General features: G+C 38.8%; 2 protein-coding genes and 1 pseudogene across 3 annotated transcripts in view; 1 reads left to right on the top strand and 2 right to left on the bottom strand.

Moving 5' to 3' along the window:
• lipia (lipase, member Ia) overlaps positions 1-548 on the top strand; it is a 15,991-nt gene extending 15,443 nt beyond the window's left edge. For both annotated transcript variants that reach the window (XM_017492594.3, XM_017492592.3), the window contains one exon: positions 1-548. This exon is cut by the window's left edge and continues 794 nt beyond it. The gene's annotated coding sequence lies outside the window, so the exon portion shown is untranslated.
• Positions 549-2,202: 1,654 nt separating this feature from the next.
• Positions 2,203-5,545, bottom strand: si:dkey-71d15.2 (SH3 domain-containing kinase-binding protein 1). The gene is made up of 7 exons (XM_017492598.3): positions 5,375-5,545; positions 5,200-5,254; positions 3,907-3,986; positions 3,251-3,349; positions 2,649-2,890; positions 2,411-2,474; positions 2,203-2,249 (listed from the first exon to the last, which is right to left on the bottom strand). The coding sequence occupies exons 2-7, from the start codon at positions 5,219-5,221 to the stop codon at positions 2,211-2,213; spliced, it is 546 nt and encodes a 181-aa protein (XP_017348087.1). The 5' UTR covers positions 5,222-5,254; positions 5,375-5,545; the 3' UTR covers positions 2,203-2,210.
• A 926-nt stretch (positions 5,546-6,471) lies between these two features.
• On the bottom strand, positions 6,472-15,543 carry LOC124629170 (protein kinase C epsilon type-like; annotated as a pseudogene).
• Positions 15,544-15,679: the final 136 nt, after the last annotated feature.

The raw sequence follows: 15,679 nt of genomic DNA, 5'->3' as shown, positions 1-15,679 counted from the left end.
AAATTTAAGATCTCTGATGGCTCCGCCCCTTCCTCTCAGTAGAGCAGGCTGCGAGTTCCCTGAGTGAACACATTAGTGCACTAGCAGTACATGATTTGAAACACGGCTATGGATCTGTCTTACACACTCCAGTTTTCAGCCATTTCCTAAACAATAAGGCAAATATAATATTTAATATAAAACAATATTTGTCATAATAAGGCCAATAAGTGTCATATTTCTTTCTGGGGATGTACATAGTATACAGTATAATAAATATTCAGTCTTTATGCTGAGGTGCTGTGGATATTAAGGGATTAAAATGTTAAAATATTACCGGCTGTGTTCGTGTGCACAGTGGTGTAGGATATAATACGAAATATTATTCTTTAAGAATATTAAACGTGGCTTTCATTTAAACATAAACAGACTCTTTAAAAAAATGTAAATAATGAAATTATTAACACAATTAAGTTTTGTATTTATTTTAATTTATTAAGTATGTGCAAATGTTATAATTCTGTGCTTTTGTAAAATAAAATTTCTAATAAAACACACATTTATGATGATTTGTGTGAACCTCAGCAGTGATGCACTCGCTGTAATGAGCAGTGTGAAGAGTGAGGATTCTAAAGACATCCTGAAGGTTCTAGAGATGTGATGATGGTTCTAGAGATAAGCTAAAGATTATAGAGACATGCCAAGGGTTCAAGAGACATGATGAGGGTTCTAGAGAAATGGTCAGGACTCTGTGCCAGTGCTATGTCAGTGGTTCTTGACATGCAATGAGAGTTTGTCAGATGCAATGATGGTTCTAGACATGCATTGAAGGTCCTAGGGACGTGTTGAGGACTCTAGGGCCACTCTGAGGGTTCTTGAGATGCGATGAGTGTTCTAGAGACAAGCTTAAAACTCTAGAGATGGTTCTGGACATGCAATAATAGTTCTAGAAAAGCATGTTCTAGAAAACTCTAGATCTGCACAGAGAGTTCTAGAGACATTTTGAGGGTTATAGAGAAGTGCAGACAATTCTAGTCAGATAGTGAGAACTCTAGGGACAAGCTGAATGTTCTAGAGAAGTGATATATCCAGGGATATACTGTTGGTTCTTGATGTTATGAGGGCTCTACCAACAATCTAAAGAATCTAGAGACATGCTACGGGTTATAGATATGCAATAGGGCCTCTAGAGATGCATTGATGACGCTATAGATATGCTGAGGGTTATAGAAGAGCAACAAGAGTTTTAGAGCCATGTGTGTGGTCTAGTGACAAGTTATGCAGAATGCCGAGGGTTCTGAACATGCGTTGAGAGTTCTAGAGAAGTGGTGAGAACTCTAGGGTTCTAGAGATGTGTTTAGGGTTCTAGAGGCATGCAGATGGATCTAGAGCCACACAAAGGAGTTCAGAGATGTGCTGATGATTGTAAAGTAACACACACTTTATTTAAACACATTGGAATATGTGAGAAGGACTGCAGTGTAGAAGAATTCATACTGGTTTATTTCAGGACATTACAGATGAGCATTAAATAAAAATCACACACAATTAACTGTTACAGTTTTCCTTAAAGCAGTTACAGCAATCTCCCAGAAGATGGCGCCAGAGTTTAATGAAGCTTCATTTCTCACATCAGAGAGAGAGAGAGAGAGAGAGAGAGAGAGAGAGAGAGAGAGAGAGAACAGGAAGCACAGACAGCTGGACATCATCATACACTTTTCTCAGTATTGTGGGTTCAGGTGTTTTTTCTAACTCCATATTTACTCCCTGTAATGAGTAATGGAGTGGATGTTGTGTTTAATGAATGAGTTATCCTAAAGATGTCTTCAGTATAGTGATATGTTGTGTGAGGGTTAACATGAACAGGAAGTGGAAGACAACCATTTTTAAGTCACAGTGTGTTGTAGGAGAAAAATGAATAAGATATACACATACAGTAAGATCCATGTGTGCTGAGTGCAGTACCAAGGGGTGTGTTTACTTCAGGTGTAAATAGTGTACTAGGTAGTGAACTCAGAGGTTAGTACAAATGGAACACATCACGTGTCATCCGAGGATCCACACAACGTCTTTGTGTTCCCAGAGGAACACAAAGTCGTGGGAGATGAAGAACTATTTTTCTCAAAGCACGTTGTGTCCTTCTCTTAAACACCAAAACGTTTCATCCTGGGAGTGTGTTTAATAACCACAGTTATCATGGAAACGTCTTTACAACATGACGTGCCCATGTCTTATTTGGACATGCGCCTCTTAAGACGCTCCACCTCGACCTGAAACACGAGAGTGAAGTGAGAAAGAGAGCTAGGCACCACAGTACACGTGAGGTTTGGGACACGCACACAGTGGAGTGATGATGGTGTTTATGTGGACTATGTAGTGAATATGGTGTGCGGTGTGGGACACTCCCTCAGAGTGTAATTGTAGTGTTTACCTGCAGCGAAAGGCGCATTTTCTTCTCTTCATCTAGCTCGCTCATTAGCAGTTTAATTTCTCTCCTATGACACAGATAAATATTCATTTTCACTTTGATTTTTAGTGTTTTAAAGCGGCTGTATGCAAATTCTGGGGGACTTGTAGACTTCTCTGGTCAAAATACATTATTGTAGCACACACACACACACACACACACACACACACACACACACACTTACACACACACACTTGCGTACTTGTGCTGAGTCTTCAGCAGCTCCAGCTCCTCTCTCATGTCATGAAGCTCCACATTTAGTTTCTGTAAAGTCGGAGGGCCGTGAGCAACGAGATGGGGTTTAGGACGTGACGAGGAGGAATCTGAGGATCTGAGTGCAGAAATGAGGGAGGAGACGGTCGGGGAGGAGGAGTTAGAGGATGCAGAGGAAACTTCTGGAGATGGAGAGACTTCTGGTTCTGGAGGAGCATCTGTTTTAGGTTCCTAGAAAAAAAAGAGTTGAAGAATTTCATCTGCATAAATGACTGATAATTACTGATAACACCAGAGTTCTAGTAGGAGAACATCATTATTCTGTTGGAGATAGTGGCTTTAATCCTGAGAAGATGCATGCCAGAAGCTGCAAATCGCAGGTTTATTTATAATTAATGTGCTCGTTCTAATATGTTACTGTGTCATGGATACCATAATGAGTCTCGATTAAATCCATCCCAAACATCTTACATTTCCATCCTCCTGCATTTATTTCTAGATTCTAGTCACATTGTGCTCTGTGTGTGTGTGTGTGTGTGTGTGTGTGTGTGTGTGTGTGTGTGTGTGTATGTGTATGTGTGCGTGTCTTACTGAAGGTTCTCCGGTCGTCTCTGTGATGTTGTGGAGGAACTTGAGGGAGAACAGATCGGGTTCCTGCAGCGTTTCAGTCAGACGATCCCACACTTCATGCTGCAGATATCAGTGAGCACAGAGAGATGAAGATCTGTTGTACGACCTCTGATCAGCGCTGACAGACCGAGTGATGTTCTCAGGCTGGAGATCTTACTTTCAAATCATTATATTTTGATGCTTTATTTTATCATACGTGTCTTTTGGTGCAGTACCCAGATGATGGATATATATATATATATATATATATATATATATATATATATATATATATATATATATATATATATATATATGCGTGCAGGGCATCTGGATACAACATCAACAGTACAAGCACTAAAGCAGTCTGCACCAGGGGGCGCTGAGGTTCTGTTTTAGCGGATGTTGGTTACATTAACACAACAAAAACCAAAACTAACACCAGAGTGTTAATATATATATAGGAATGTGAAGCATTCATAACATGTGAAGTTTTATTCCACTTTCATTCCTTTCATTTTAGATTTTAAGAATTTCTCACACACACACACACACACACACACACACACACACACACACACACACACTTGATCACAGTTCACATGCAGGCTGACTGAATAATTGAATCACTTACTGACATGATTAATTGAGGCTTGGTTCTGCAGTGTGTGTGTTTCGCTCCCCGCTGCTGATACAATGCCTTTAAAAACTTCAATCTCTTTAAAGGACAAAAAAACCCACCCATGTAATTACATTCTGAAAGCAATTACAAACACATTACTGTTACTGTGGTTACAGAAAAAACTTTACTATTACTATTATTAATATGAACTATAAATGAGTCATTATTTAGACATGATGTATGTTAGAGAAGATTTATATTCATATCACATGCATCACTTTTTATTATGGTGAATGTGTGTGGGGGTGTGGTGTGGGGATGGGGGGGTGATCTGGGTTGTGTGGGGGTGGGGTGTGGGGGGGGGCTGCGGTGTGTATGTGGGGGTGTGTGGTCTATGTGGGGTGTGTGTGTGGGGTTGGGGTGTGTGGGTAGGGTGTGTGCGGTTGGGGTGTGATGTGTGTGGGGTTGGGGTGTGTGTGGGGGGTGTGGGGTGTGTGTGTGTGGGGGGTGTGGGTGGGTGGTGTGTGTAGGGGTGTGTGTGTGGGGGGGTGTTTGTGTGTGGGGTGTGTGTGGATGGGGTGTGTGGGTAGGTTGGGGTTGGGGTGGGGGGGTTGAGGGCTGTGAAGAGTGGAGTTACTGGTACCACCCTTAAGTTGATTAATTTCCTCTAACAGCACGTCCCCAAGAGTTTTATACCTCTTACACCACAGCAACTTACCAACAATGATATTTTATATTTATTACAGAATGACACATCATACTCTATCTATTTATAGTTCCATTTCATATTGCGGTACAGTGGTGGTTCCTATTCCTTTCCCCCCTCACTCTTGAAGTTAATAAAACAAAAACAACAAAAACAAAAATAAATCGCAGCTTGTCATGTTTCTGAGAAAGCGCAAAGAAGTGTAAACCTCTGTAATCCTCAGTCCTGAAGATGCTTTACCTCTGACTGTTACACAGCACTGACACTGGAGACTCGTTCCATACCCGTTATATAAACGTCTCCTTATTTTAATAAAACTTCACCACATGTACAGCATCTGTTATAAACGTCCCTGTGAATGAGCTGTTACTATAGAAATGATAATGTATAAGAACAAGCGCAAATATAATATAACGAATACAAACCTGTGATGTGTAGCTGCACTACTGTCAGAGCTGCTGTTATAGAAAATTAATCAACACCTTCTGAGCAATCACAATCCAGAACTCAGCAGCAGCACTGTTGTGTAAACTGTTGATTATTTATTAGATTTCTAACATAATTACATTTTGGCATGTAGGAGAAAGCGGTTACGCTGCTTACCTGTAGAGCTGTAGTTCCCCATAGCAGCCAGAGGGGGCAACGCAGACAGAACGATCTACACTGAGGAAAAGAAACACTTTTAAACGACACGATAAACTGTGTGTCCAGATGTCTATTCAATTTCTCTATCTACCTGTCTGCCTGCTTGTCTGTCTTTCTATCTGTATTTATCTACCTTTACGCTAACGTGAAAGAGTATGTGCGGTTCTCCTTCCTGAGCTAAACTCCTCACTGCATCACGGCTGCTGGATTTGCCTGGATTTTCTTTTCTACATGAAAAAGTGAAACAGTTCACGATCAGTGTTCTTCTCTCAGTGCCCAGCCATCCGAAGCCTTTCACACACTGCTATAAATAAAGCAGTCATGTGTAACTTTACACCACTGTGTGTGTGTGTGTGTGTGTGTGTGTGTGTGTGTGTGTGTGTGTGTGTGTGTGTGTCTGTGTGTGTCTGTGTGAGTATTATCAGCGCTAACTTTAGCTGAGAACATCATACAGTTTGAGGACCAGAACTCTTCATACATCTCATTATTTACCAAATTCATGACTTTATATTCCTCACGCTTCTGTTATGGTATACTCACCACTCTGGTTCTGTCTGATGTTAGTAAAGCATCTCAGATTCTGGGGGAAAGAGTTTGTAAAACAGGTTGTAAAACCTCAGAAACAGACGGAGGAGACCGGAATCCTTACAGAATAAACATAAATATACAGCAACCCGATTTCCTCCAACGTTAGCACATCAGCCAAAACATTAAAACCACTTGCTTAATATTGTGTATGTCTCCCTGGTGCTGCTGAAACACTGCCAATTCTCATCTCCAACACATTCTGGCTCATTCTGTTCTTCTCAACACAGTTAATACATTGCTGAGTTTTCCAAAAGCATTGTAAAGTTAAGAGGATCAGAGAGAATATTGAAGCCAGTGGTGTCTACGGTCTACTTAGGCAGTGCTTTTGGGAATCGCAGCCCAGAGCTGTTATCCGAGTTACTGTAGAATTTGTCTGTTTGAACCGGCTTATGTGTATACTCTATATAAACCTTCTTTATTGGAGTAATCCTTTATTGGAATAATCCTTTATTGGAATCATCAAGATCCCCTGGACCCACTGGCCAGTACGACATCAAGAGGAAGCTCTTCTCATCCAGTCAGATGCAGGCAGTATATGATGGGAAGGGCAGATTCCTTAACATCTTTGTAGGATATCCAGGTTCTGTCCATGAAACCAGAGTCCTGAAGAACAGCAGGATCTACAGAGAGGCTCTGTATCCTCTACCAGGATACTTTACTCTGGGGGATGGTGGCTATCCCTGCATCATTAATACTAGCGCCATCATTACTCCATACCGGGAACCAGTCCAAGTGAGGGTACAGGTCCACTTCAACCAAGGCTCGCTCCATAACTCTGTAGGCCTTTTGTATGATGAAGATATGCTGGAGGTGCCTGCTGTTCAAGTCTCTTGAGGTAGACCACAACTTTGCCCCAATAGTCATCGTAGGTTCCATGATATCTGCCTGACAACGGGAGACATCGTTGCAGCCAGTGAAGCTGTTGATGACACTGGTTTTCCTCCACACTGTTCACTGAGAGAGGACCGAAGTGGGAATCCCTGGAGAGATAGACTTGCAGGAAAACTCTCAGCACTGCAGGTTTATTCTGTCGAGTTACATGACCATGATTATTTGTAATTTCATCCAGATGAATCCATCGGTTTTTCCCCCACAGTGTGATTACATTTAGAATATGGACATGAAATTATCTTCTTCACCATGACTCTAGCCCTGTACTTTACATTACTTGCTATACCCACATTTTCAATACATAAATATGTGCAAATATGTTTATTCCAGTAGGATAACGTAGCCGAATTCATTTAGTCCCATTTCAGTTTAAATGCAGACTATGTTCGAGTTCGTTTTATACATGGATAATCTAATAATGTTATGCAAACTGAAAAGGTTTTAATTTTACACTGTTGAGCGGTGAAATAAATGTTCTAGTGTGGCTTAATACGTTAACCTGTTATTAGGTACAGTATTGTAGGATTTTACATTTGCTAAATATTTTTTTTCTGTAATACATCCGAAACTCTTCCCACAGGTGCCACAGAAGTGCTGTCTCTGGTTTAAATAATGAATATTTTTTAAATGTTTTGACCGCATACATTACATGCATCCTGTTCCAAAATAATTACACATTTAAGACTCAAGCAGCAGTAAAACAATAATAATAATAAAATAATAATAATAATAATAATAATAATAATGTCCTTTATATGATTAGATCTGTAAATGTTTGCTATATTGGTAACACACATCAAACCCCTACATATATAGAATATATTAATAATGTGCCATCCATATGTATAACTAACATCTGGATAAGTTAATAAAGTATAATCAACATGTATAACTAGAATTTAGAATCAAACTTAAAAGCATGATTTAATAATACGTATAAGTTAACAAGCATAATCAATATGTATAATCAATATTTAGAAGCATAATCTAAAACCATAAATCATTTTCTGATCAAGTTATATTCTAAGTGTGTACTGAGCTAGAAGACTACCCTGGAAAACACCATTGTTTTGTGTATTGAGCTGGGATGAAAGTCTTTAAGGTGGTAGAAATGTAAGATATCATATAGACATGAATAATCCATTAAGACAACGGAGATTGGTTTATTTTTAGAAAGAAAAGGCTAATACCCCACCTAGAGATAAATGTACTGTTTCAGAAAAGTACATACCGTAAAGGCGTGTGTGTGTGTGTGTGTGTGTGTGTGTGTGTGTGTGTGTGTGTGTGTGTGTGTGTGTGTGTGTGTGTGTGTGTGTGTGTGTGTGTCTGTGTCTGTGTCTGGGTAATTCAGACTTTCTGCAGAGTGTCTCATTTTATTTCTTTTAAATAAAGTTTCATTTCTCTTCACAGCAATAACTCTGGGTCTCTGGAAGTTTTTTTTTTTACTTTGGGCATTCTTTTGGGAGAGATGTTTCACCCTTTTGATAATAAATATATGATCTTACACTGAAAACCCTAAGAAGTTGACTGAACTCAGTTGATTGCGTAAACTCGTTGCCTCAATGTTTTTGAGCAATGGGGTCTCCCAAAACTTGTATATTTAAGTTCACTTAACTTGGCATGTAGACTGTACTTAAATTAAGTTCACCGAACTTGGTGTTTATATGTGTATTTAAACAATTAAGTTCATTTAACTTGGTCTTAATTTCAAGTGTACTTACATATTTAAGTGAACTCAACTTGAAAATTCAATTGAAATTAAAAATTAATTATAAATTAAATCTAATTGACTACATTTTTTTTTTAATTAATTTTGACTGTTTAAGCTTTGTGCAATCATACCAAGCTGAAATAAAACATACTAAACATCATATTGAATGTCTTTATTGACCAATATTCACAATATTGATGAAATTACAGTACACATCCAACTGTAATGGAAATGGAATTTGGTCACAACCACACTGTACAGGTAGTAACAATGTCCCACATTAACTAGTGCACTACAATAGTAGAACTCATTAGTTAGTGCACTGAACACATTAGTTAGTGCACTCATTAGCTAGTGCACTAATTAGAACTAGTGCACTTAAACCATTCAAACGTTGTACTTTTTATCCTTTGTTAATGGATAATGGAGTAAATTGAGAAAAAAATGGTCTCACAGTTATGTTAATAGGTACTGAGCACGTAAATGTAACAATGCTGACTCAAAATCTGCAACAGTGAGACCTAAACATTTTTCTTAAACAAAAATCTGGTTTGTAAAAGACTGTACTTTAGGCTTGAGGGTGTTCTGCCCTGTTGACATCAGTACACGCTGTATGAAATCAGTTGATTTTGTGATTTTGGGTAATTCAGGTCTAATGCATAAATAAGACCAAAGAAAAGACACATTGCTTGTGGGAGGTCCCGCATTTTGTCCAACACCACCCGGCCTTCAAGTCTTATCCCAATAGAGAAAGTCAAATGCAAGGAGTTGGGGGGCTGATGATTGGTGTCTTGGAATACAAACCCCACTGGCACATCAAGGATAGAATTGTGATGATCAGACAACTAGTGAAGAAACGGGTATAAATAGAGTATTGTGAACATGCATCAAAAGTTTACCATCAATGCATATTTTTCAGAATGCTCACTAAATCTATAAAAAACACAAATCAATTGTATTGGCGAAAATATGAGATACATACTACCAAATTTAGTACAAAGCAAAAGTATATTGACAAGTATACATGTGAATTTATGCAAATATACATCTGCCTGCAAAGCACTTTATATACACTTTTAAAAGGATGCAGTATAAATAAAGTTTATTAATTTGAAGACTTGTATAAAAAATGTGGCCATGTTTCTATGTTAAAGGAATATTTCACCAAAAATGAAAATGCACTCACCATCCAAAGTATAGATAAGTTTGCTTCTTCATTTGAACAGATTTGGAAAAAATTTACAGTGCATCATTTGCTTACCAATGGATCCTCTGCAATAAATGGGTGACATCAGTCCAAACAGCTGATAAAAACATCACAACAATCCACAAGTAATCCACATTACTCCAGTCCAACAATTAATGTTTTATGCAAAAGCTGCATGTTTGTAATCAATCAAGACATTTTAACTTCAAACTGTTGCATCCAGCTAAAATGTGAGATTTGCATCTGGATTTTGATGTGAGAGAACAACAGGGGATGGACTTTTTCTGCTGAAGAAAGCATTATTATCGTTATAGCATTATAATGGCAGTGGTTTAAAGGTAAAATGCCTTGATGGATTCGTGTGGATTACTTGTGGATTACTGTGATTTTTTTTATCAGATGGTTGAACTCTTATTCTAGTGATATAATGCTAAATTTCTCCAAATCTGTTCCCATGAAGAAACTCCTCTATATTTTGGCTGGCCTGAGGCAGAGTACATGCTCAGCAAATTTTCATTGTTGGGTGAACTATTGCTTTAAAATCAACATGATTCTCTGAAAATGCTCAGACTACAGTGAGCATAGGTAAACAGGTTAAGAACAGATGCACTTCCTAAACATAACTTAAAGAAAGCAGAGTCATCGTCTCCAGGTATGACAGGTAGTCTTCCAAGCACAAGGTTTCGGTCTTCAGTTGGCTGGGCTGAATTTAGGGGTGAAAACATGAAATTCCATTAATGCAACAACCACTCACTATCAATATGTTTGCAGCATTTCTATGAGAATATATGTAAATGCTGATTTAAATTAAGATGATTAAATCATAGATAGTAGATTACTGATATGAAAAAATATATTAAATGTTGACACTACCATGATTCAAATGATAATGTTCGAGAGGTTTCCCTCTTATCTAAGAGTTAAAAAACGCAGTGCTTACATTTCCACATTTTTTTCTGTAATATAAAAACAATTGAAAATATTAAAAGTTAACAAAGTCAAAGCTAAAACATTAATAAAGAAAATTACGTGTGCGGAGTTTGCAATGTTCTCCCCGTGCTACGGGGGTTTCCTCTGCGTACTCCAGGTTCCTCCCCCAGTCCAAAGACATGCATGGTAGGCTGATTGGCATGTCTAAAGTGTCCGTAGTGTATTAATGGGTGTGTGAGTGTGTATGTGACTGTGAGCCCTGCAATGGATTGGCACCCTGTCCAGGGTGTACCCCGCCTTGTGCCCAATGCTCCCTGGGATAGGCTCCAAGTTCCCTGTGAACCTGAAGGAAGGATAAGCGGTATAGAAGATGGATGAATGGATAATTAAATAACTTTATTCAAAATATGCCTAAACCAGCAAATAAAGTTCTCTGGCTTTAAAAATTGACAAAAATGCTGTAAGGTAGATCAACTAAATTTAGCTATTAAATAGCTAGATCACTAATTACTGGTGACGAGTGTGAAGATAGACTGATTTCACCGACTTTGAAACATCACTAATTGTTTTCAGCTATAGCTGCCATGTTCTTTCTCAAAACGCAATTAGCCTATAATTAATATTTTATGAAATGTTTGCGGATAACAAGTCAATATATGAAATAAGTTTATTTCTCCATCATACATTCACAAAATCATGAAAATATCATTAATTAATGGCGACATTGGCAAAGTTTGCCCGGGAAAAATACTAGACCTATAGGTCTCAGCGTTAGCTGTTCTTTCTCACAGAAATACATGATTAAACTATGATTAAGTTTATTAACTTATATGATTAAATATTTCAAATCACATAAATAATCATTTGATATCTCAGTTATCATACCATCACAAAGCCATCGTTAAAAATATTGTTAATTAATGGCTACATTAGCAAAGTTCAACCGGGAAACATTTGTAATTATGGCTGTGTTGTCCTTTATTATAAAATGTACCATTGTAAATTTAACAAACATATTTATTTATTATATGTATAAACTATTAATAATCACACAAAATAATTTTATATCAACATAATAAGTTTACTTACTTAAAATGGCGCACGGTGAAAAACTCCCTTCTTGAACTTCACACTGAAACCAGTCTCAGCAGCAACCAACAGACAAGACGAGGAGGATCACCATTTGTAATTATCTATCAATCAGTGCATTAGTTCTCATGTTGCCAGGCAGAACTCCTTGCATGGCCAATCACATCAAAGGAAGACAAGCGTGAGCTATTTTAATGAATAATGATTTTGAGTTCGTTAGCGCGTTCACCTCACACCTCCAGGGTCGGGGGTTCGATTCCCACCATGGCCATGTGTGTGCGGAGTTTGCATGTTCTCCTCGTGCTGCTGGAATTTCCTCCGGGTACTCCGGTTTCCTCCCCCAGTCCAAAGACATGCATGGTAGGCTGATTGGTGTGTCTAAAGTGTCCATAGTGTATGAATGGGTGTGTGTGTGTGTGTGTATGTGATTGTGCCCTGCGATGGATTGGCACCCTCTTCATGGTGTACCCAGCCTTGTGCATGATGCTCCCTGGGATAGGCTCCAGGTTTCCCCGTGACCCTGAAAAGGATTAAGCGGTATAGAAAATGGATGGATGGATGGATTTTGAGTTCATAACACTTGAAATCTTAAGTTTATGTATTTTGTAGGTAAATAAGGTAAACTAACTTATATTTTTGAGTTATGGGTCCAAAATGCAAAATGTTAAGTAATGTTTAGTCAACATTACTTGATTGTTTAAGTAAAGACAACAGTGTATTAACAGGGTTTACAGTGTATTAACGTCCTGCACTGTCCGGAATGGTACACATCTGACAAGTGTGTTTGGAATAAAAACATCGATTAACGAATATCAAGTCCCTTAAAACAACTTCAGAACAAAACGGATACTCCAGGCTCATGTTTAAATCATTTTTTATTAATACTTCCAAGAGGTCAAGGAACCAGTTCCTCCTCTTTTTCCACTCTCCAGAAAATCCAGCACCCTGCTGCTTCTCCTCCTTTTAGGAGATGGGAAACAGGATGAAGTGGATGTCTCGTCATCCTGCATGAGGCTGTTTGTACCAGACGGTGCAGAAATCGACTTGGTGTCACTCTTCAGACCCATCTTCTCAAGTACATGACTGTATAATACACAACAACAAATGATATACACAAAAACACAAACCAAGACTTATTAATGATATTGTACTAGGTATTAGCTAATACCTCATTGCTTGTATCAAACAAAGTGAAAACACAAGTATCTCTTTCCATGTAGAACTCCTACATATAACTCCACGTATAACTCCACGTATAAATCCACGTTTATCTCCACATATAACTCCTACATATAACTCCACGTATAATTCCACGTATAACTCCACGTATAACTCCTACATATAACTCCACGTATAATTCCACGTATAACTCCACGTATAATTCCACGTATAACTCCACGTATAATTCCACGTATAACTCCACGTATAATTCCACGTATAACTCCACGTATAACTCCTACATATAACTCCACGTATAATTCCATGTATAACTCCCTGTATGACTCACCTAATTCCAGGATTTTTTTTGGCTCTGTGGCTCCTCCTCGTAAAGTCTGCACCGTTCTCATCCGAATTTTGATGAGATGTTGGTCTCCTCATCAGTTCCTGCTGGAAATGACTTTGCATTAGAGTGGTGTGGTTCTGAATCATAATATTTTGAATATTTGGTTCTCCGTAAATGCAGAAGCTCCAAAACACTAATGACGCATTACTTTAAAATGAAATAACTCTATATACATCTATATAAAGTTCGCGCTCTATTGTCATATACGAGGAGCATTAATTTTGTACAGAAAAAACATGAAAACATCCATCCATCTTTAACCGCTTACTCCTTTTCAGGGTCGGGGGGGAACCTGGAGCCTATCCCAGGGAGCATCGGGCACAAGGCGGGGTACACATGCACACAATACGGACACTTTAGACACGCCAATCAGCCTACCATGCATGTCTTTGGACTGGGGGAGAAAACCTCAGCACCCAGAGGAAACCCCTGCAGGGAGAACATGCAAACTCACAGAGCTGCAGGAATCAAACCCCGACCCTGGTGGTGTGAGGCAAACGTGCTAACCACTAAGCCACCACACACCCACATGAAAACCTTACATCGAAAATTTTACAACATTAAAATAAAAAGTACAAAATGTGCTTAGAAATGTTCTAAAATGTATATGGCTATGTCCAACATGTTATTTCATCAATACGGTCTCCATTTACAATAACGGCATGCAGCATACTTACATTTATGAAAGGTTGGAGTTCAGACATTTTGCCAGATGTAAAGGAGGCAGGGAATTTATTTATATTAAAAAAAACTTAGCTTAGTCAAAAAATGATATAATTTATACTACATTAACACCAGTTAATGCATGAAGAATGCAAGAAGCCCTGAAACTTCTCCTGGCCGAACTCCTTGATGATGGTACATTACATTACATTACATTTATTCACTTAGCAGACGCTTTTATCCAAAGCGACTTACAAATGAGAAAGATACAAGCAAGATGGTATGATCCACAAGAAAGCTTAGGCTCCTCATCAGTGAAAGCTTCGTTAAAGTTATTGACGTCCCTCTTTGTTTTAATTAGGGGTGTGAAAGGGGGCGTAATCATCCTCTGTTCCAGCAGCACCCAGTTGATCGATTTAAAGAACGGATGGTCTTTGATGGCTTCCTCCCGGCCCCAGCCGAGCCGAGTCTTGGGGTTCTTCTTCAGGAAGCCTTTGAGGATGCTGACTGCATTTTTGCTGGGACTTGATGGGTACTTCAGTTTATCCTTGACGATGAAATCAAACAGCTTCCGCTGGTTTCCATCGTCAAATGGCCTGTAACCCATCATCATCTCGTACAGGATAACACCCAGGGCCCACCAATCCACTGATGTGCTGTATTTTAATCCCCAGATCATCTCAGACGCCATGTACTTGGGTGTGCCACTGAATGTCATCTTGGCATCTTGAAAGGTCTCTATGCACAAGGCAAAGTCTGCAAGCTTGCAGTGGCCATCTGCATCTACGAGGATGTTCTCGGTTTGAGATCCCTGTGAATTATCCCGTAGTGGTGTAGGATCATGAAAGCACAGGCAATCTTGGCAGCATAGAATTGGGAGCGGGGTTCGTCAAACCCATCTGAGCGTGTTATGTGGTATGAAAGATCCCCTCCATTCACATATTCCATACTGCAGCACAAATAATCGTGGGTCAGGTAGGGGTGTTTGCTGGACTGTACCAGGATGTTTCTCTCCGTAAGCGTGCAGTCCACGATATCACATGCCAGAATCCTGTCTTTCTTCATAACCTTCAGCACGTACACCTCATCCGTGCTTCTGAGTTCGGACAGAATGACCTTGCCAAATCCACCTCTGGAAGTTGAAGTCCTCCAGGCTCTTTCTTTGAGGGTGTAGCACCTCGTTCGCCTGCCACTACTCTGAATTACAGAATTCCAGAGACTGAGGTGCTGCAGCTTCGCTGATGTTTTTTCAACTCTCTAAACTTTCCACACAACACTACAGTGTAAAAAAGCAAATTTACTGTTCTGTATGAAGTCACAGTTAAACAAAAAGTTTTTAAAAAAAAAAGAAAGATAGAAAGAAAAAGAAAAAGAAAAATGAAAATGAAATGAACATGTTGTATTGTGGGATAAAGTTGTATCATAAAGATGGATGTGGACCTGGAACTTCAGCCTGAGGATATATATATATATATATATATATATATATATATATATATATATATATATATATATATATGTATATATATATATGTGTGTGTGTGTGTGTGTGTGTACGTATGTTTGTGTGATGATTTCCCACAGTGTAAAGCTCTGGAGCACGCAGCGCGCTCTGAAACCGGAAACACGAAGGCGCACTTCCAGGTTTGCTTTTGACATTGACCTTGTTGACATTGTTTACTTAACACATGTGTATTTGTTATGGTTTATGTTCTGTCTCCAGGGCTTTTTTTTAGCCCATTTCATACATTTAAATGTAGCTCAAAGGGACAAAAAAAAAATCCCGGAGCACAAT

Source organism: Ictalurus punctatus, chromosome 18 (assembly GCF_001660625.3).
Source record: "Ictalurus punctatus breed USDA103 chromosome 18, Coco_2.0, whole genome shotgun sequence".
Taxonomy (NCBI): Eukaryota; Metazoa; Chordata; class Actinopteri; order Siluriformes; family Ictaluridae; genus Ictalurus; species Ictalurus punctatus.
Note: the sequence above shows the minus strand (reverse complement) of the source record. Positions and strands in the feature narration are given on the sequence as shown.

Coding starts and splice junctions, on each gene's coding strand:
- si:dkey-71d15.2 (XM_017492598.3), bottom strand. CDS start 5,221: ATGGGGAACTACAGCTCTACAG. Junction 2,475..2,648: donor CTGCTGAAGACTCAGCACAA/GTACGCAAGTGT, acceptor TCTGTGTCATAG/GAGAGAAATTAAACTGCTAA. Junction 2,250..2,410: donor AAATGCGCCTTTCGCTGCAG/GTAAACACTACA, acceptor CTCGTGTTTCAG/GTCGAGGTGGAGCGTCTTAA.